The sequence below is a fragment of the Ambystoma mexicanum genome, chromosome 6q, assembly GCF_040938575.1.
Source record: "Ambystoma mexicanum isolate Mex_15411 chromosome 6q, UKY_AmexF1_1, whole genome shotgun sequence".
In the NCBI taxonomy this organism is placed as follows: domain Eukaryota; kingdom Metazoa; phylum Chordata; class Amphibia; order Caudata; family Ambystomatidae; genus Ambystoma; species Ambystoma mexicanum.
Window position 1 is genome coordinate 36,964,102 of NC_090937.1, and position 23,562 is coordinate 36,987,663.

General features: G+C 43.9%; 1 protein-coding gene across 15 annotated transcripts in view; it reads right to left on the reverse strand.

Moving 5' to 3' along the window:
* Positions 1–23,562, reverse strand: part of MAPK10 (mitogen-activated protein kinase 10) — a 928,972-nt gene that overhangs the window by 286,113 nt on the left and 619,297 nt on the right. For 3 of the 15 annotated variants that reach the window (XM_069630429.1, XM_069630427.1, XM_069630418.1), the window contains exon 9: positions 10,785–10,856. The exons of the other annotated variants lie outside the window; for them this stretch is intronic. In XM_069630429.1, coding sequence (XP_069486530.1) covers positions 10,785–10,856 — 72 coding nt within the window. The remainder of the gene's footprint in view (positions 1–10,784; positions 10,857–23,562) is intronic. 15 annotated transcript variants of the gene reach the window in all.

Below are 23,562 nucleotides of genomic sequence, written 5' to 3' on the forward strand. Positions count from 1 at the left end.
TTGACTCCTCTTGCTTTTCCTCTGTTTTCAAAACAGCCTCAGTCATCCCTCTCCTAAAAAAGCAAGGTGCTGACACAAACCTACAGGCTAACTTTTACCATGTGTCTCTCCTTCTGCACTACTCTAAAGTGCTCAAAGGGGTTGTGTACAACTGTCTTACCAATTATTTAGACATCCACAACCTTTGAGACCCCCTACAAGCAGGTTACCACCCATGTCACTCCACTGAAACTGCTTTCATGAATGTGTTCAACTTCATCGCCTCTGCTAATCACTGAAACCTATCCTCTATCCTAATTCTCCTTGACCTGTCTGCTGCTGTTGACACTGTAGATCACTCTGTTCTCCTTAATACTCTAATGTTCTTACGAATTGCGATCAAGCCTTTGCCTGGATTGAATCCTACCTTGCACCTCGCCAATTCTCTGTCTCCTGGAGCAGAAACACCTCTCCACTCACTACTCTAACTGTTGGTGTCCCACAAGGCTCTTTCTTGGGCCCACTCCTCTTTACACTCTACACTTCTGCTCTTGGTGCACTAATGTCCTCCTTGGTTCTCGTACCAACTCTTCACGGACAACACCCACATTTTCTTCTCGTTTCCTGAACGCTCCTCTGATCTCTCTATCAAAACTTCAAACTGTCTCTCTGCCATTAAATATTGGATGGCTTTGCACTCTCTGATGATAAACTCTACCAAAACAGAGGTACTCTTCTTCCCTGCCAAAAGCTCTCTCTCATCTCTTCCTCTGCCTATCCAGTTCCCACGTGACACTATCCCCTACCCTTCTTAAGCTAGAAACCTCAGTGTCATCTATGACTCCTCTCACACCTTCTCTACTTTCATCTCCAAAACTGAAACAGCAGCTCTCCTCAACCTCCTAAATATTAGGAAAATCAGACACCTCCTTCCTTTCAACACCACCAAACCTCTCTTATCACTTGTGTCTCCTATGAACTGAACTACTGTGCCAGCCTCCTCTTTGGTCTTCCCAACTATGCTTTGTTTCCTCTTGACAAGATTATTAACTTCGCTACCAGGACTCTATTTGAACACCCTCACTTCACACCGTCTTCCTCGTACCATCAGCAGGCTGGATGGCTGATGATGAGAAACAGGTCCAGATTTAGATTTCTTCTCTAGGTTTACAAACCTATCCACAGTAAGGCACAACTGTATCTATTCTTCTCTATCCAACTCTATATGCCTTCTCGTAATCTCCACTCTGTCTCTTCGACTACCCTTGTGGCTCCTCGCCCTCCCTGTGCTGTCTCTCGCTTCCACTCTTTCTCACATCTTGCTCCACTTGCATGGAATTCTCTTCCCCAGATATCCCAAAAAACAGTTCACCCGTATTTATTCTAAACCAAACTAAAAGCCTACCTCCTTGCCTCTGAGTTACCCTCTTAACCTACCTCTCACCTGCCTGCTAGCTAACATTTTTCCCTTGCCTCTAACATGCATCTGTCTCCCACTTCCTATGCCTTCATTCTAGCAGTTCACCCATTATGGTTACATCCTGAGCACTCGTACCATCAGCAGGCTGGATGGCTGATGATGAGAAACAGGTCCAGATTTAGATTTCTTCTCTAGGTTTACAAACCTATCCACAGTAAGGCACAACTGTATCTATTCTCCTCTATCCAACTCTATATGCCTTCTCGTAATCTCCACTCTGTCTCTTCGACTACCCTTGTGGCTCCTCGCCCTCCCTGTGCTGTCTCTCGCTTCCACTCTTTCTCACATCTTGCTCCACTTGCATGGAATTCTCTTCCCCAGATATCCCAAAAAACAGTTCACCCGTATTTATTCTAAACCAAACTAAAAGCCTACCTCCTTGCCTCTGAGTTACCCTCTTAACCTACCTCTCACCTGCCTGCTAGCTAACATTTTTCCCTTGCCTCTAACATGCATCTGTCTCCCACTTCCTATGCCTTCATTCTAGCAGTTCACCCATTATGGTTACATCCTGAGCACAGCTAGCTGTACCACCTCCCTGCACTTAAACATTTTTAATGTTGGTTGCCCTTAATCTATGTATGTCGACCTATGTATTGTCCGTGGTGACTGTTCCATTTACTGTCCTCCACAACCTGGTCAGAATGCCCCTCAAACACACCCCATTGTAAGAAGCTCCCTGCTCCCTGTCAAATGTGACTTCTTGTCTACTGTACATTCTTTTGTGATCAAAAGAGCATTGTTGCTCCTGTACATAAATAAAATAAATAAGTAAACAAATACAATATTAAGGAAGATGTAATGAGTGTCTCTGCTTTTCATATTTCCAGTAGCTTCCTCTGAATGAAAAGGTTCATGCCTCCCATAACCCTTAGTGTAATAAGTGGAGTCCCAAGTGAGCCTTCTCCCCTAATCTCCCTCATCTTCCAATGTCCTTACCCTTGTGGCGCATAATGTGCATTACATCTATTTGTACAAGCGATAGAGAAAGGGTTTGGCAAAGGCAAAGTGAGAATGTGAAATGGGAGGATTGCCTTGCTAGATCTTTTCATGCTTTGCTATGACTATTGATCCTGTTGTTTGCGTAACTTGTTTATGACTTACTGTGTCATGCTATGGCTTATTATATGAGATTATTTTTGTTTGTGCCCCTCACTAGGCTGATCACCATTCTATGACCTAAATTAAACTATACTGCTCTTAGGTGGCCCAATATGATTGTGCTCCTAGGCATCTCCCTGATTTTGCTCCTGTCTGCTACACTGTAATTGTGCTTCACTGTGATTTTGCTCCAAGGTGCCCAACTACAATTCTACTCCTAGATGTCCCTATGAGGCTTTCCCTTGAAGAGATGTCACTCAATCAATGGTGAAGTCTTTACCACTGCCCCCTGCAACCGTATGTGTTTCCCTATCTGTCTCAAAGTTGTTTAGGACCAGGCGTGCATGCTGCTCTATGCTAGGAACCTCAGTCCAATATGGAGTTCTGGCCTTTGAATTTCTTCTCATAAATTACACTACCCTAGGTGCATCGCTGTAAGGAAGTTGGCACGCCCACACCAGATGGATGCTCCAAAGGCACATCAAGGCATCCACTGACTACTCCACACAATAACCTGCTGAAATTGTTTGCTCCCATACACACTAGGCATACCAAATAAGCCACACACATACATCACCTGAGCACAATTCACACAGACATCAAACATCACACCTCTCCAACCAAGGTATATCTCTCTGGCCAGTCCATCCCATTCTCGCGCCACAGAAACACAATCATACAGCTACCGCAACTGCTCTTGAAATTAACCAGCTAGGGGCAAAGCCACAAACAGTAGCTGGGTTGTTCTGAATTAAATTCACCAACACAACAGCAAAGTGCATTTACCCTCTGTCGCCACTGTTAGGAGGGTTTTTCAGAAACACTATAAGAGTTGGGTTCTGGGAAAAACATTTTAGAGGACCAGGAAAGGTTCAAAATAAAGTCTAACCTAACACACACTTGGTAATGAGGCTGAACAATAAGGCACAGACTAGGAGGCTTGCTGTAAGGTACCTTACAAATACACAGACAATTAAGCAATGGATTCCCCACACAAGTGATTATCTTAAATATACTTATATGTTGAATACACAGCTGTCTTATGCTCCAAGCACCACATAGGTAGGCATATGCAACATTGGCATACATATAATCAAAATTTGTTACCCAGCAGGGTCAACCATCACACTTTAGATTCAACACAGTTTAAAGCCAACAATGCTAAAGTAGGTGAAGTGTGGAAAATAGGTATTCGTCTACATATCATCGACCTTATAAGTTGTAGGTTTGCACTAAGCTATGCCTTACGAATAATGCCCAACAACGTTCATGGTAAATACTTAGGGTTTAAGTACTTTTATGGAGTTTTCAGAGCCACTCAAATCTCTACCATAGAGTTAAACAGGTCTGCAGTCACTAGTCACCCCTTTGTATAGTAAATATGGGTATGATATACACATTTAGATATTCCTGTAAAAGGAAAGGGCAGCTACCTATCCTAGTCATCCAGGAGAGAACCAAACAGGATACCCAGGCTCAGGTTTCACCACCAGAATCCATATACTGGTAGCTTTATGCCCACAGTAATTCATGACAATGGGTGGAGGACCAGATGAACAGCCCAGCCCTTTGAATACCATCCAAGTCAAACAACAACCCTGAGGTAAGTAACAGCCATTGAGGAAAACCGCTTACACCATTAGTTTTGAAGTTGGTGGCTTGGGGGGCAGGTTCACGGAATACTTCAGGCGAGAACTTTGATAGGTGGCTACAGCCGTTCTGGTCACCGTCAGCGGCCTATACAATGGATCCTGGCTGAACCTGTGGTGAAGCTGCAGGAAGACCGCTGTGCCAACTCCCACAATGTGGAGGGTCCCCAGAACAACTCAGCCACAAAAAGCAGCAGTGCCTGCCCCACAAAGAGTGGGCAGGCACGAGCAAGCAGGACAGGTGGACTGAGGCTCCAGAAAGCCCATTCTTCTTGGCAGCAAGCAGAAGCAGCAGAGTGACAAGGTCTTGGTCCCACAACCAAGGTGCCTGTGAGAATGACAGACCCAGGGCTGCATGAGATGCCAGCAAAGGAGGACAAAAGCTTTGCAACTCCTCGGAACACTGGAAGACTGCAGAGAGTAAAGCGGGACTAACCACAAGGCGACAGGAGGGAGGCACCTTTTACAGGTCTATAATATTTTTAAAAAGTGGGTACGCTCTATTTTATAGGGATAGCAAACATCAACATGGCTTTTATAAACAAAGTTCCCACAATAAACACCCAACTAAATACATAGAAAAACAACTCTGGCTCAGCAGACACAGAGTTTCGAATAAAATACAGTGATTTCCTTATAAAACATTTTTATATTGTATTACATTTTCAAGTTTGGATCTACTCATAAACACAAGAAAAGAAACATATCCCATAAATCAATCTATATTGCGCCCAACTCGTCCGTACCATGCATATCGAAGATACTCGTCTCAGTTTTAATATCATATACAAGAATAGAGAAATATATTAAATGAATATACAGTATTGTGCTAGGCCTTCCTCTCACTAGCTCCGATCTTTCTTCACAACATGTGTATGTTGTGGATAGACAGCTAATGGCAGTTTATTCTTCATCATGGAGCAGCAATAAGTCGGAGAGTCGCAGCCTTGCTTGGCGCAGTAGGATTGCCACCGCCCGGTCATGCGAGCCGGTCATCGGATTGGAAGGCCACCATTTACCAAGGGCTGGTATTGGCCCTTCTAGGAGAATGTGAGCTTTTCGCAGGCCCACTCATATGACTGGGGCCTGAACCTCAATAAGAAAAAAGATGTACTCAAGCCTCTTGCAGCAAGGCCAGGAAGATGCATGACCGTCTATGGTGGTTTCTTAGCCCACCCTGGAGGGCAGAGCCATGAATAGAGGGTTTGGAACATGAGGTGCAGGCACTTAGAACCACCATTGCGGTACAATGCCCACTTCATAGCAGACATATGGGGGCACAGTAGTGCCCCCAAAAATCGTACAAAGAAATAACAGCGCCATCATCCTGCCAGTGTTGCACAAGAAAGTGTGTAAAAACACTTAAAAGAAAATAAAGGGGAAAGAATGTTTCTCAGCCGTACTCGCCATAAGACGGCTAGTACCTCAAACACACTTTTAAAATGGGGGACAAAAGTGCCCATGTATTAGCAGCCTTATTGACGCATTGCTTCACTCCAAATGATTAGAGTTGAAAGGGGGAGTGGGGTTAATAAAATACCCCATTCCCCAAAAAGTCTCCCTGCGTTCCATATCATTCAGCAGATATGCCAGCAGCCCCATTGATGTTGATGGGAAAATTAGAAGAAAACATAATAATCTGTAACACTCGCTAACAAAACCCATTCCCACTCTATGTCACATCCACCAGAGTGCCCGGAGGCCACGCCAATGGCAGCAGAGCACCGTGAAACAAAAGCTGAAACTTAAGAGAGCAATATACTAACCATTAGCACCCTGGGAGGGGTGCTGTCCATCAGGATGCTCAGAACGCAGGCTGCATGCTCTAGTGCAAGCCGACATTCTGAGTAGCCTGGGTGGCCAGCGCCCTGTTCCCTCCTCCGCTCCCCCTTCACCAGTTAGCACCCATGTAGTTTCCTACACTTGTGCTAATGGAGTCTTTTAAAAAAATAAATAAATGAAAAAGTAAATAAACGTACCTTTCTTACGTGGCACAGCGTCATGCAGTGCAGCTGTCAGCTCAGGCCATTTTCCTGTTGATGACTTCACAGTCATCAACATGGAAAATGGGCTTGCCGACAGCAGCACGTGGAAGTGCTGGGCCGCAGAATAAAGGTATGTTTATTTATTTATTTGAAGAGACACTACTAGCATGTGTGTAGGGAACTACATGTGTGCCAACATCGATATTGCCCTCAGTGGCGTGACGACCCTTTCGGTAACGCCACCGCCACCGCCACCGCCACCCTCGTTAAGGCACCCTTAATTTGGCCGCCGGGCCGTTACATACAGGGTCGTCCCGCCTCCTTGGGGCATATCGCCTCAATAGAGTGGTTTGCTCAGTGGTTTTGATTGAGTGAGTTGGTACTTTTGCCAGATTTGGAATGAGCAGAGCCTTCAGGGTTGTTACTTCTGTTCGTGATCTTCCAGCTGTCCTGTATCTGGCAAAGTGTTCCAGACCTTGAGGCTGCAGCAGTCGGCCTTCTCTTGCATTAAGCAGTAAGTCTACACTTTTTATGCTTATTAAGAAGATGTTTGTCCTGCTAAATAAAGTGAACGGGCGCACACATGGCACATGCATGTATCAGTCACACAATGTAGCCGCATTCTGAGGAATCCCAATGCACGAGGCAAGCTCTATTGAAGCCTCTCCCTACTACGAGCCAGGAGGCAGCCAATCAGTGTCTCTGAGGAATATGGTCTCTTTTTCTAAGATCGAAGGCATAGCATCTCAATTTGTAGTTCTTCTGGAGGCAAGAATACAGGGACGCTGCATTATGAAGTCCCTGTGTTCGCAACAGTTCTATCAAACAGGGTCCATATCGCCCAGCAGCTTAAAGGCAGAACATTTCCTGATGTGTGACTGAAAAAATATGCAGCTTGCCATTATGATGCCTATGTCGCGGTAACGTTCAGGCACATTCCTATCTTTGGTTGAAAAGAACTTGCAAGTTGTTCCTCGTTATGGATCTTAAACAAAATCTTCAGAGCAAGCCCCAAAGCAAGTGAAACATCCGTTTTTCCAGAGTTCATACAATACGCCACCCATACGTATGTGGGTGTTACAAATTGAGTAACTGTAAGATATAACTGTTATGCATAATGAGTTGGTGACAGGCAGCAACGGTTGTACATGTCTACTGAAAATAACATTGCAAGGGAAGTCCTCTGTGCCACATGACAAGACAATGTTGTAGGCAGGGTTTCTTACAGGTTGTCTGTCTGTGAGAAAAGACATGCAAAAAGCCATGCCAGAATGGACACACTGCTTCACCAAGTAACCTGCTTGGAAATGTGGGGTTATCAACTCCCCGAAGTCCCATACCAAAGTCCAAGAGGACCACTAGAGCACCATCTCCCTGCTTGAACACTAAGCACATGATAATACCGGATAGATCAGAGATAGGTCTCAAAACCCAGCCTTTGGTCAAACACCAACTGGCACTAACCAGCAAACAATAGATTTACAAAGGGCTCTCCCACTGCCAGGCTACAGTTTGCCCCAATGAAATCACAATGGCGGGAGGAGTGCTGTCAGTCAATCACCCAACCAATACATTGTATTTCACATATTATCCATTACAACCTGTACATCTTACACTTTACTTCGTCATACATACAGACTTATAGCAGTCAACAAAAAAGTACAACAACATTGTCATATACACAACTACAATGTTTAAAAGGTTCTAAATATCACTCCCCAGTACATGTCGATAAAGTGCTAGCAGATAGGCAGTTACTTAACTTAATTACTTACTTAATTAATTAATTACATTTTGACTGAGGAAGGAATGACCTATCCTATTTGGGCTAAGCCTTTACAGTCATAAACTCTAATTAACAACTTTATGACATGATTGGTTGGATAGTCAAAGCAATGAGTTTGCAAAGATTACAATATAATTCGGCCTGCTAGTTATAGTACTTCTTTGAGGAATTGTAATCTTTTCCACGATGCCCTCAATGTATATGTCGCTACCATGTATTCCATAGATAAACGATCTGTACTTAAACATTGTATGGCTGCTGACCCCCCATATACCAATCCCCTTTGGGTGCTACCAAGGATTGCATCCATCTGACCAGGCAGGTATCTTGAATGTGACACACAATAAAAAAACATGTACGATAGATTCTTGACAAAGGTGACGACACAGGCAATTCAGAGGCTTTGCCCCGTTTTCCTTGAGGTGCAGATAATGCCTCAAAGGGGGCAAACCCTCACACGAGTTTAAGTAAAACCCGCTCTCTGTTCTCTACGGTAGGATAAGCGTGTCTACATTTGGGGGAAATACCTTGTAGGTTTTGGTTTCTATATATTGCTGTATCATTGTACTTTCCCATGCTTGCATGGTCATGGTATTTTGCCTTTTTGTGCAGTGCGTGTTCCTAAGAAGGTCTATAGGATTTTGGTGAGCAAATCTGGGTTAGAGGAAAAGTCACTTCATACTAGGTAGGATACTGTATTTCAGTCAGAAGTCACCCAAGCAACTCTATGAGCTCTCTCCCTTTCTACCTCGTTACCCTACTGCAGCACAAAGTGCAAATAAAGATAAATATGGTAGCCCTGAGAATGCATTGACATGAATGTGACATACACATTCTCAGCAGTGGAGGGGTTAACACAATTGAAAGGACAGAGGTCTTTCACTGGTTGGATCAGGAATGTCAGACATGGATTTTCTTTTAGAAATGGGTCAGTTACTGCTTTTCTTTTAAACGCATTGAGTAAGGCACCTTGCAGGCCATAGTTTTGTTATGCTTGAGGTACATTTTGTCAAACAAATAGGGGATACCCCTGCATCCAATCCAGTGGTGAGTGTGCAGGGTTCAGTAAAGGCTAGCAGTGCGTAATGGTTGTCTAAAGCGCTGTGCACAACTAACCCAAAGTGACCAACAGCTGGTAGTAGAGCCTGCAAACTGATGCCGGCTAAATCACTCACAATATATCACAAGCAACTCGCGTTGGTCCTATTAATGCTTGAAAAGTTGGGTGAGTATATACGTGCATGTTCCTTTATTTTATGGAGTGTTCTTTATGTAGCTTAACTTCTTCTTTGGCATATTACAGCAGTGGGTCTTGTTAAAACTGATGGCTTTTGAGTTTTGCCCTGAAGGACATTAAATTGGGCACAAGCAAGTCGTGTGACTTTTGTGGGGATATTTTAGCTGTGAGGCAAGATTACATCTTATATCATCTGCCTGTTTCCGGTTTAGTAGTCGGGTGGCCTGTGTGGTATGTCGGGCTTTGTTTGGTCAGTATCATGGCACCTCTTCTTGTAGAAAGTATGGTGTAGAGCCTGTTAAGGCATTACTATGCAAGGCACGGAATATCGAAGGCACGGAATATCGAAGGAGGTCTTGCCCTTCATCAGAGTCCAGGTGGTTATCAGACATGGAAGTGGGGAGGTGAATGGCACTGAGGTCAGGATATTTCTTGCAAAGACCTAGTCCAGTTGATTTCCATTAATTAGTTTAGCATCCTTAGTATGTGTGCAGATTTAAGCTGTCTCTCATTCAATTCTGACATCCCGCTGAACAAACCCTGTCACTGAACCTCATAAGGACAATTAGCTCACGCGGAGCAGCAGTGAATTTGGCAAACAGCTCTGGGGGACAACAAAGCAATATGGAGCAACATAGCCTGTCCATATGATACAGTGGGACCTGGCCGATATATTCCAGGGTACTTGCATGGCAGCACTGCTTATCATGATGCAGGGGGAGAACTCGAGCGAAGACTATCCGCACACACGACACTGCTGGATTCGGAGCTGGGAGTGCAGCTACTCCTGCTCAGTGTCCATTTCATTGCATTATTTAGCTGTGCATTAAACAAGGTGGAGGCCCCGGTGAATCACACAGCATATTAAGTTTAGAGCCTGGATAAAATTCAGAACGGCAGCGGAGCACTTCAAATGATTTCCCGTTGCCTTAGATGTGTGCGGCAAAGTACAAGAAGACATCTTTCAATCTTATTACGAAAACCTCTACTAGGATGGGGCTGGATATCATTTTTAGTGCACTGCAGCATTGCAGAGATCTGCTTTAATGATATCATCACTCTTTAGATGGCCTATTCATAGTGATGGTTTCTCCAAGAAGACTGCAAAATCTTTGCACCGCATCCATCTTTGCATGCAAATCTACCGAACACATAGATTTCTCAAACATCCTGCCACAATAGGGATATATGTACGCTGATATTTTGGCATGTTACAACATATTAAGTCTCATTCGAATACAAAATTGAAGTAGACTGTGATATAGAAAGAACCAGGAAGCAGTAGAGAACAAACCATGTATAGCAATCTATTTGCGGCACGGACAACTCTAATGACGTTGATAATACTCACGGTGTTCTCCAGCTAGGACTCCTACTAGGAGACAAACATAGGTTGTGCGATGCATGCTGCAAGGCACATTTTAAATGGGGGGCTTGCCCTAGTAACTGATGACGTTAAGTCTGCAAACTGGGAGAACCTATGCATCAAGATGGTACAGGAGCACAACTGTTGAAATCAAATGACCACGTCGCTCGACGGTTGGCCAATGGTTGCTAGGAAGGATACGGTCAGTGCCAGGAAACAAAACAGCACCTTTAATCATTTCTCCCATGATGCACCCCACTGACCACAAGTCAACTGAAAATGAAAAATGAAATGAAGGTAAACATGATCACAGAAATACAACAAACAAAAAACACAGGAAGATAGTACTAACTATCCAGTACAAAGATCACAGAGTCACAGTTTTGTTACGGCTGGCTAGATTCCCTACAAAATATAGTTATTGTTGCAATCTGCTGCAAGCTGGGGTGTGATATGAGAGAGATGGAACAGGATGCCACTACAGCTTGTGGGATGCAATACAAAGCTCTATACATGAGCCTTGAGACTGCACACCAATTTGTGATGAGCTGGTTGTGCATTTGTTGTCGCAGGGATTGGTTTCATCTCTTTCTGTGCATTGCGCTCATCTGTGTTCACTGCCTGGGAGCATAACTGTAGCACCTCCAAACGAAGGCTCATCCTTCTCCTAATTAGAAGTCTCTAAATCCTATTATCTGGTGAAATCCAGCATGTGCTGCATGGGTTTGACTGCAAATACAGCAAAATGTAGGCAGTTTGTTGGCTTTCACAAAACACCATCACCTGTGTCACCTCAAATTTTGCATAAATACTTTTCATTCATTGACATTGATTGGTAAGTGCTATCTTCAGGTCATTGATTCCCACCGTGCCATTTTGGTGTGTGTGACCCTGCACATTTTTGACAATGGTGCATAAAGAGCCCTGCATTATTAGCCTCCCCGCTGTCAAAGCACTTGTCCATCAACCTCTACGTGTCTATGAAGAAAGACTGCCCGGTGGAGAGGATGGTAGCTACTGCCGGAGTCTTCTGGGTGTTGCTATTAGTGATGTCTGTTCGAACTAGAGTTTGGTCTTAGTGGTGGGTGTCGATTTAAAAACGGACAAGGGAGAATCACCTTTCAATTGAGTATAACCTTTAGTTTTGGGACAATAATTAGAATGCCTTCTGGTGTGTCAGCAAGCAAGTCTTTCATTGCCTGGTATCAACCCAACCAAACGTGGAGGACGCAACACAGCGACGGTCATTAAGCATACATAAGGCCTTTACATCTAATGGATTGAAATTGGAAATCATTTAAGACCAGAGCTGCGAGGGACTGATATAGTGATATCGCCCCATGTATTTCTATTGCATGTATTACGCAAAGTATCCTCATTGCTCCGAATAATTCTTTTTCAAATACTAGCACTATCATCAGGAATCCAGTTTCAGATTTATCTGGATATTAATGTTACTTATTACCATCATTATTACCCACAATGTGGCACTCAATTCATCAAGATGGGAAGAGGGTGGATGGAGGTCTGGGGTGATGCAACCGTGTTATCAAACCCATGATGCATGGCATTGTTCGGTCCGGGCCACAAGGCAAGTGTGTTGTGCTTGCCCTACCTTTCCAGCTTAAAATATTAACTATGTTTTAATGTTTATGTGAACTCCTCTATGCATTTAATACAGAAAAGGCTTGCCTTCAGTGAGTTTCATACTGATATAGTATGCTACAATTAAGGCTAAAGTCATACACACAGCCTCATTCCAGCGCGGTAAAAGCTAAACGCATGATTGTTGCTCCCTTAAAGCACGGTGAGACTGCAGGATTTCACTGGCCTGCACATGCAGCATTTTTGCTGGCTCGGTGGAAGTCATTAGGTGCACACAATACATTTTGTACATTGAGGTGTACAAGTAAATGCGCCCTGGGTCATGTGTCATTTGAACAGGGAATGGGAAAAAAGTGTCAACGACGTGTCTACTAATTTGTTAAGAAGTTTGCAATACAATGTTTTAACCTAAAAACCAAACATCCTGAGACTTATTCACAATGATGTTGACAAGAGACAATCAGGATAGGGCTCTGAGCATCTCAGCCTATCAACTGATGCCTTATAGCTAATGCAAAACGCCCAAACCTGGAGCAAATATGGAGATCTCTAGAGCTTCTCTGATATGCCCTGGAGCAAATCTGGAGATCTCTAGGGCATCTCTGATATGCTCTGGAGCAGATCTGGAGAACTTTAGGGCACCTCTGATATGCCCTGGAGCAGATCTGGAGATCTCTAGAACATCTCTGATATGCCCTGGAGCAAATCTGGAGATCTCTAGAGCATCTCTGTTATGCCCTTGAGCAAATCTGGAGATCTCTGGAGCATCTCTGATATACCCTTGAGCAAATCTTTGTGAATCACATTTGCAAGCGAGCATCTCATAGATGATCCAGGCATCACCATATTGGCTCAATGTTTAAGATTTGTGAATCATGTATAAAAACCAGGTTCAAATGGGATAGATGTTTGCAGCATCTTCACATTTTTTTACAGTGAAGATATTTGAAAATGAGACCCATGTGAGCTTTTATACAGAACAAAATCTTGGCCTGATTGACAAAGTACATAAAGTGGGGAAAAAAGGAATGTGGTCAAAAATAAAGGACTACTCAAATTCAACAACAGTATTGTTTTTCTTGCTTCACAAGTGTTGGTATAGTTTCCTGGTCAATGTAAATGAAAAGTAATTCATTTAGTTACTCACTTACTGGTGAAAATCAGTTTTTGCACACACAGGTAGTCACCTTCTCATGAAGTATGACATTTTCCCTTCCAGTGCATTGCATGAAGTAATTGCTCAGAATGGCCTCAGAGGAATTGAGCAACCCAAACCTAGCCGTGCACATTTCGGTATGATTGTGCAGGGTGTTCCTATCCAAGAATATAATTCAGCTATAACTCTGAGATGGGAAGCATTACTGTTTGTATTGGCCCGGGGCCCAAGTTCCTAATGAGTGTCACAGCACCATTACCATACGGTAATGCCACCCACCGAGAGAGTTTTAGCTATTAGCAACCCGGCATGCTGTCTGCAGTCATTCAACAAGTTTGACAAAATACTAGAACAGAAAATGGCCGACATTGAAAAAGGTATATGGGAACTAGTCCTAGTCCCTTCTCTCTTTCCATGGTTGTCAGTGGAGCACTTGGGAGGATTGCCTGAAGCTGGATGAGAGAGCACCAAGCACGGATTCGCAGTAGAATCAGCAGGTAATGGTGGTAGTGGGGTAGGGATGGTGCAAGTGTGACCGTGGCAGTGAACTGGGAGAGAGCCATTCGCCCAGGAGGAAATATGGCTGTGTCCTTTCTTTCGCTGGGATACCTCCAGAGATCACCTCCCAAGCGTTAATCACAAGCAATATTGTGTCAATGAGGCCTGAGGCCTGTTTTCAACTTCAGTCAAATTAATTAGGATCTGGTTGTGCAAATGAGTCCCATGAAGTATAACACTAACTATTGCATTCATAGCATAGAGATGTTGAAAGCTGGAAGCCATGCTAAACCACTGCGTAATTTTATATCACACCTGTGTCTGTTTTGAGTTGCAATGCTGCATATATGTGTAAACTATGTTAAGAGCAAATAATAAATAGGTGAATAAGATGGGTGATTATAAAGCAAATAAAGTTAAGCAGCATGTATGAACAGGAACGATGATGAGGAATCGGATCATGTGTGTCAATAAGCCATCTTAAATAGCACAATGAAAGAAAACTTGGGTGACCTGAAAGCAATACGTTGAATTATCAGCAACATATACAAAGAAGTTGCAGAATGCACATTAATCTTGCTTGGTGATTAATATCAATGATACATGTAATTGTAGGATCACAAAACGCAGTGTCATTAAGCCATTCATTACACCTAGTACCTAATTTACAATGCATACTTGTCTAGGCATCCCAAGGCTTAATGAGATGCTATCTTGAACATGTATTGGTGCAGGGTAGGAACCACAATTACACAGACTTAACTTCAGGGAAGCACTTCTAAGGCAAGTGCATCTCATACAAATCCTGGGTATTAAATATTAAGGTCATAGTTTACAAATGAACCACATTAAAAATCGATAATGGAGCATCAAACAGAGAGGTTTTGCAGTAAGAGGTCTAGTGTCGAAGCAGTCTTCACATAGCGGGGTGTCCTTTGTCTTAAATGTGTGGGTCTTGAGGCCATTTTTCCTACCCAACTTGAGGGAGCATGTGTGGATGCCTCTTGTATTGAGAAGACACTGCCAGCATGTTCAGTCATGAATGAAGTTTATGTATTTATTTATTTATTTATTTATTTATTTATAACATTTTTGTAACACCCAGACTCAGAGGTATCACAGTGTTTGTACAAAGAAACAGTGGAAAAAGACATTTCACAATCATACAGGAAGAGGAGCAGGAGACAGAGTCATTAAACATAATTGTTCAAGAACCAAGTTTTGGTAAGTTTCTTGAAGGTGGCATAGGAGGTTTCAACTCAGATTCGAGGAGGAAGAGAGTTCCAGTGTGTGGGAGCAGCAACAGTAAAGCTAGTGCCACCAGCTCTGGATTTTTTAAAATCTTGGAGTAGCAAGCACAGTGCTGTGCGAGGAGCAGAGAGTATGTGCAGGGTGTTTCAATGAGATGCTCTTGTTCAGGTAGGAAGCGGCAACATTGTAAATACACCTATGTGCCACAGTCAGAGTATTAAACTCAATGCAAGCTTTAATGGGAAGCCAATGGGCTTTGCGTCTGGAGGCTGCAATGTAATCAGAACGGCGCAGGCTGAGGACTGCACGGGGGGCTTTATTCTGGTGGAGTTGCAGTTTAGATAGGTTTGTTGAAGTGCCCATGAGGAAGACATTGCAATAGTCAAGTTTGCTGATGATGAGAGCTCTAGCCAGGATGAGACAGTTGGGTGGAGAAAGGAATTGTCTGCTCATGGGGATGAGATTTAATGTGTATGCAGTAGATTTAGCTGAGCATTGATGTGTTTGGACATGTTAAGTTCAGCATTCAGGTAGACCCCCAGTGCTTTCACTTGTTTGAGGACAGGGATGGAGGTGCCATCAATGGAAATAGCAGAAAAGGAATGCAAAAGCTTTCTGAGGTGGAAGGGAGAGCCCACAATCAGAAGTTCCGTCTAATCATCATTAAGACAGAGATTGTGGGAGACCATCAAGTTTTGAATGGTGGCATATATCTTACTGATGATGATGGAGTGCTAAAGATAGTTGCCGGAGATGGGGATGAGTATTTGAGTATCGTCAGCAAAGTTAGTGTATGTGATATCGTGAGAGTCCAAGATGTCAAACAGAGGGTTGGTATAGGAGTTGTAAAGGGTGGGAGACAGTCAAGAGCCTTGGGCGACTCATGGTGGTGCTGGGATTTTGTGGGCTGCTGAATTTCCAATACAGATCCTTGGGTTCCATGTGTTAATATCCCCGGAAAAATATTGCAATACAAATGTATCGCCATATTTTTGCAGCAATATAGAGACATGGGGCCTCATTACGACCCTGGCGGTAAGGGGTTAACGCCAGCGTTAGCTGCGCCGACCCCTTACCGCCAATTACGAGGTCCCTTAGCGCCATGGCGCTTTTAACACCTGCTTTTAGCAGGTGTTAAAATCCATGGCGCTAAGGGACCATGGAGTTAATTACGCCACCGTAATTTACGGTGGCGTAATTAACGCCTTCCCCACTCCCATTATGCCCTATGGGGCAAAAATGGGAATGGGGAAGGGTAAATGGGGATTGGGGACTTACCGCCCCGCCTAGGTCGGAATGGGGCGGTAAGTCCGCCAACCACCATGGCGTAAACGTAGTTTACGCCATGGTGGTAAAGTCACGGCCCAGGCGGTAACTTACCACCTGGGTCGTAATGAGGCCCATGGACCCTGCGCAGGACCCCCCCCCCGGCAACCACAGCATTATTTTTAAATGTGTGGGGGACACCCCTATAACCCCTGCTCCCACAAATGATCCCCCATTGGTGTTCCAGATGACCATATATACGGCAATATTTTTGGTGGGGATAAAATGTAAGGATACCAATCCTTGAGGTGCTTTCTCCAAGGAAGGATTTAACCCAGGCAATGGCGTCAGAGGAGAAGAGGTAGTGAGAACCCAGGTGTTGGAAGAGCATGTCCTGGTCAACCAAGTCAAAAGCGACAGACAGTTCAAGGAGGAGAATGGCCAGATTCCCTGCATCTCGGATACTGTCTAACTATACTTTAAGGTCTGGGAGGGTGATTTTAGTGCTGTGGTTTGACCAGAAAACTGATTGTCTTGGGCCAAGAAGAAGATTAGCTTTTAGGAAGCATTGGACTTGGGTGTAAGCAACACAGTTGAGGATTTTGAGCAGGAAGGGTACTGTGGTGATAGGGCAGTAGTTAGTGGGTATGGCAGGATCAAGTGTCGGTTTTTTAGTAGAGGGGTGATTCAGGCAGACTTGATGCAGCTAGGAACAATGCTGGTCTTAAAGGATGCATTCACAAAGTCGGTAATGATTGGAGCGATTGTAGGGGGACATAGTTTTACAATGTGAGGTGTACAGGCGTCCCCCTTGCAGTTTGACAGATTGAGGGCTAAAATAGACTTAAGTACGTGCTCTTCTGAAACTTGGACGAAGGAGAAGGTTATGATATCAGGGGCAGGATGGGGGTTGGAGGTGGTGGGGGGCGGGCGATATGGAGGAAAATTGGATTTTTTGGGCATTCATTCTGTTAATTAAGTAGGTTGACCTTGTTGGTAAGAGCATTATGAATGGTAGTACACCAATCTTTGTCTGATTGAGTGATCGTGTTGGGACTGACCAGGTTCTCTAGTTCTCGTAGGATGGCGAACAGTTCTTTTGAGATTGAGGGGGAACACAGAGAATGCACTGTGAGGTCTGAAGGTCTTAAGGCTCACAGCAGTATCCGCCTGGCTGTTATTATTCAGTGTATGATTCATACCAGTAGACACTTTAAACATCTCAGATTAAGAATATGCAGATTGAAAGGAATATTATGATTATTGTTCATTATTCTGGCATGTTCTGCTAAGGAATTATATTTATCTTTGGAACTATAATTAAAATATGGTTATAAATGTGAACCTCATATTGGTGAATTGTTGGCAGGCAGCTAATTCAGCTGTTATCAATGTACCTGCTTTCATTAAATAATTAAGACTGAGTAATGTTAAAACATAATATTTTAATGTAATCATTTGAAGCGAGGGTTGTTGGTTTAGAAGCATGACATGGTAGGGGACACCGAGCTGTAAAATGTATGGTGCTCAACTCAGTGAAATGTGTAGGTAGTCAAAATGTGTGTTAATTATAATGAATAGCCGTAAATTGTGGCAAATCAGTGCTCTGTATCTGGCTATCGTCAAGCAGAAGTGGATATACGATTTGTCATTCATGTGAAAGAAAACGTGGGAGATGGGGAAGCAAGAAAGGATTGGGGGAGTGAAAAAACAGAAAGAAAAGGAATAAAGAACAAAGACCCATTTAGTAGCAAAAACCATGGACCTGAGACGCTAGAATGAACCAATGAGAACATTGAATTAGACGAACCACTTGGTTTTGCTAATGAATGCTCACAGGGCTTTTCAACAGATAACAGAGAGGGAATAGTGAGCTCAACAGATGCTAATTTTCCTACACCATTGAGGATGAAAGGATGGGAGAGAGAAACAGAGGTCCGTGGCAAATTCCAAGTTTTACAAGAAATAAGTTCAAACCGGGTTCCAAATTGGAACACTAAATGTCCTAGTTCACGTATATTATGTCAAAGCAGTAACTGTTAGATTATTATTCAGAGCCATTAATGCAAAAACATCTGTGCATATCTGGTTTGCTGTTCATGGCAGCTGGACAATGGCCTGGATAGTGCGATAAACCCCAATTTACTGCTGTTCAAAGTGTCAGATAGTCTGATTAATAGCAATCACATGAAAATTGCAGTGAACATTTACAAACAAAATAACATTCCCTGATACTATTTAAGGAATAGACTCTTCCACAGGCTACGCAAGCAGGATAACAGTCTTTGCTTACTTACTATTCATGCAGGGCTAAAGCTTTCCAGCATAGGAGACATTATTTTGTATCTGCTAAAGCTAGTTTAACTAAATCTTCAACAAATGGAGTCTCCTGCGACAGTCTGAGTTCACTCTCTAAGTGACGACAAAAACAGACGAGACTTGTGGTTCCAGCCAATATTAATCTCATTTAAGAGTTAACGTCTGTTCAGTAACAAATTATGTTTTCTTATTCAGTAATTGTTTAGAAATGAGTTGTGCAAGTGGTTCAATCAGTCATATCAGTTATAATTAGAATCGAAAGTCGTTTGCTAAAAGTTTGCTTGTTCGCTAGCAAACAGCATTAAAGGAAGTATACATGCATTGTTGATCTGTTAAATGCACTGCGATTCTTAAACCATATTTATAAGGATTTCATTGCTCTGTTTTTCATGAGATATGATGTAAATTTGCATTATTTAATCTTTATTTTATTTATTTACAAGATTTTATAATGCACCAGGACCCCCCCAAACGCAACAGAGCACAGCACAGACGAATTGGATCAGTATCGCGAAGTCAGCAATCCCAAAAATTTAATAGACACTTAAGGAAACAAATAGGTTTTCACTTTTTATGAAAAATCAGTGAGGAGGAGGTGGCAAACCTATTACCCAATGTCAGAAAAATCGGGAATATGGGGACGCCAACCAGAAATGCTTGTTTGGATGTCTTTGCATTAGAGACTTTGGGGATTTCAAGACAAAGTTCTGATTTGTTCCGTACAGAGTGAGTTGCACTGGCCATTTTAAATGTATTTCCTAAATATGACAATTTAAGTAGAACAACTACTTTGTATGCAATATACCTCAATTTAAAGCACATTATCTCTTTGAACGGAAGCCTGTGTAATTCAGCAAAGGCTGGTGAGATGTGAATCCAAATTTCTTTTTCCCGTTACCGGGTGAGCCGCATTATCTCAGAGGTAGCAAATCAAATTTAGCGACTCCCGTCAAAATAGCGTCACCTCCATCAATGTCTAATAAAACCAAGTCCTGTACAGCAGAACAAAAGAGGTTGGAAGGGATGGAAGACTTGATCTTTCTTAGGAAGTAATACTCTGTTGTATTATACCTAACTATGCTCAGATTCGATGTAATAAATCAGAACTACTCCCACTGAGTATGGTAATAATAAAGTTTACTTTGAATCATTGAATTGCAGTGTCTTTGTCAGCAACTGTGTTGACTCACTAACTCATGCACTTATGTGGTTGTAGAGCAGTTTCCGCTAGATAAAATCCAGTGCTGTGATCTACTATGACAAGGTCCAGTATTGTGCCTTTTCAAAAGGGTAAAGGAACCCCTGTTTAAGGGGAGTGGGAGAAACAGGGAGGAACCCAAAGTCAAGCCTTCCCTTGAAAGGAATGGTGTTACCAGAGAGGGGCCCTAATTCCTGTCTCTCAGTATGCTAGTTTGCAGACCATTATCTCCGGCCTTCACTCGTAGTTCAGGTACTGTCCAGTTTTTGTTTTTACATTCAGGAAGCCCCAGAGTGATGCCGAGAAAAAACAAAGAAGAAGGCCAATTAAGAGAAATAAGATCAGAGCCCTAAGCTCCAAACAGGAAGGAAGAGATGGAAAGAAGAGCCACAGCCCCCCAGAGACCTGATCCCTATAGCACACCTACCAGCGAGAGAGGCACCCACTGTAGCTGTGCAGAAACCCGCATTGCGAGTAAAGGGAAGTTAGCCAGAAAGTTTGCACCCTCAATCAAAGGTCCCCTAGACCAGACAAAGAGGGTCTACATTTTCCCAAACATACATGGGAACGTGCCCCAAACATGAACTGGTTCATTGGACTCTCTAGGCAGACAAGTTCATTAACCATCCAACCCGCGCAGAGAAAGTGGACAGTGATTAGCCCCTTTTTCAATATTTTTCCCTGCATATACATGCCCCGGGAAGGGAGAAAGGGCCAGATTGGTTAATTAAAGGTGGCCAAACCTCACAGGAGGAACACTTAAACAAGGAATGGGAACAGAAAAGGTGGGATTTTCGGGTGAGGTTAAAGATGATGGTGGGTGACTGCCAAGATACCAGCAAGAGGAAGGAGGGAACAGCAGATTGTGGAGGACAATTGTGGAGCAGGTGAGGTGTTGGCTTAGGCGTGTCAGTGCTTCTTCAATGTGAATGTGTGTGTTTGTGGGATGAGTGAGTAGAGAAGGATAGAGCAAGGATTACATTTTAATTGAATGGGTGAAAGGAGGGTGTCTGAGTAGTAGTTGTGTGGGGCAGAGGTTTTGGAGTGAGGAGAGTAAGCATGGTTTTAGGAGAGTATGAGTGGTGGGTGGGAGGAGAGTAGTAGGGGTGGGAGGAGGGTTGTGGTGGTGTCAGGAGAGTGGTTATGGTGTGAGGAGAGTAGTAGTAGTTTGAGATGAATTGTAGTGGGGGAGAGTTTTAGTGGTGGAGGGAGAGTAGTAGTGAAAGTAGGGAGATATTGGAAGTGGGAAGAGGGAGACTAGTAGTGGAGAGGAGAAGTAGAGGAGTAGGAGAAGATTTAACATCCAAGGCTGGAGGTGAGATCTACGGGAGTAACACAGAAGGGTGAGAGGGCTGGAGCCCTTCCCTGCCCCTCACGACGACGTCTCACCGTAGTGTTCCACTCCTGCAGAGCAGGCCTGCGATGCCTGACCATCACACATCTACCATCTACGGCATCAAATCATCTGGTGAGGCTAAATCATGGCTATCTAGCCTCCTTGTACCCAGCTGCACCTGAATGCTGAGCCCCGTCGCCTCCCAGAGCGTTATCTGTGCATTTGCACACTCTGGCACAGGAGATCCACCATTTTGTCCCAAGACCCTGCCTGATCCCAAAATGGTGGCCGCAACACGGCACGAAAACGAGGCTGCCGTTAGTTGCTGAGCAACCAGCTTGCTCATACACCAATCCTGTGCACCGGTAGGCGGAAGCCTGTACCAGGAAGAAGGCCCAAGGAATAAGGCCCTGTTCTACCCTGTGAGCCTCATTTATCCGCTCACAGAAGGGTGAGAGGGCTGGAGCCCTTCCTTGCCCCTCACGACGACGTCTCACCGTAGTGTTCCACTCCTGCAGAGCAAGCCTGCGATGCCTGACCATCACACATCTACCATCTACGGCATCAAATCATCTGGTGAGGCTAAATCATGGCTATCTAGCCTCCTTGTACCCAGCTGCACCTGAATGCTGAGCCCCGTCGCCTCCCAGAGCTTTATCTGTGCATTTGCACACTCCGGCACAGGAGATCCACCATTTTGTCCCAAGACCCTGCCTGATCCCAAAATGGTGGCCGCAACACGGCACGAAAACGAGGCTGCCGTTAGTTGCTGAGCAACCAGCTTGCTCATATACCAATCTTGTGCACCGGTAGGCGGAAGCCGGTACCAGGAAGAAGGCCCAAGGAAAAAGGCCCTGTTCTACCCCTGTTCGCCCCGGGACGCCAGGACTAGGCGACCTGATTATGCCAGGTGGCAGACCTGCTTAAACTACCTCCTACACTGCCTGGATGCCTTATACTACTGTCGCACCTCCCACACGTACCAATGATCGACACAACACTAACTCTGCGCGCCGCTCCCCACCGCCGGTAAGCTGCCTGCTAGGAACTGCACGGCCTACAAAATCTAGCATTGTTATACCCTGCCACGTTACTGCCGATCGCTTTTAAGTCTATTTGTGTAAAGCGCATGCTTGAAAAAGAAATATTATGCCGCATACTTTCATGAACAATCCATTTGCTCATAATGCTAAACTTTACCTGATAGACACATGACTTGTATGCATGTGCACAACTCTAGTGTGATGACAATGTGTGAATGTACTCACTGCTCTTAAATCAGACAAAACCTACCTGCCGATGTGTATTTGCTAAAGGAGCGTGACCTACCCACACCTGATCAATGTGATGTCTACATAGTATGCTGTATTATATTGTTGCTAAGAATTATCAAGCAACTATTGTCACACCACATGGATCAGCCAGTGGTGCCATTAGACCCTATATCTATAGTCATTAGACTCTAGGCTTACTACCTTTAGAATACACTTTAGCTTTGTAGCTTTAGGCACGACTCGGAACTCAGTTGCTGCCCTTCTGCATTATTAGCTTAAGTGTCCTACCCGAACCCAGGCGATGCCTAACTCCTCTTCAGCTTATGTACTATTCTGTACTTAGATGCTGCCACACTGCATCAGGTGTTGTGCCTTATGGTCGCCTACAAACTACATTTGATTGATTAGTGTTGTGCCTTATGGTCGCCTACAAACTACATTTGATTGATTAGTGTTGTGCCTTATGGTCGCCTACAGACCACATTTGATTGATTTGTGTTGTGCCTTATGGTCGCCTACAGACCACATTTGATTGATTTGTGTTGTGCCTTATGGTCGCCTACAAACTACATTTGATTGATTAGTGTTGTGCCTTATGGTCGCCTACAGACCACATTTGATTGATTTGTGTTGTGTCTTATGGTCGCCTACAAGACCACATTTGATTGATTTGTGTTGTGCCTTATGGTCGCCTACAGACCACATTTGATTGATTTGTGTTGTGCCTTATGGTCGCCTACAGACCACATTTGATTGATTTGTGTTGTGCCTTATGGTCGCCTACAAACTACATTTGATTGATTAGTGTTGTGCCCTATGGTCGCCTACAGACCACATTTGATTGATTTGTGTTGTGCCTATGGTCGCCAATAGACCACATTTGCAACCCCTGCTTACTAGCAACACTGCCCACATCATGTATTGGTGCCTATCTACTCTCATCCACCTACTGTATATCTACACTAGACGTTGGACTAGTCAACCTAATCCATTTCCTAGTCAAGACACTTACACCTGCACACTCATGTTAACCACCACCCTCACCTCGTGGCCTAGCACCATGACACCTGCTAACC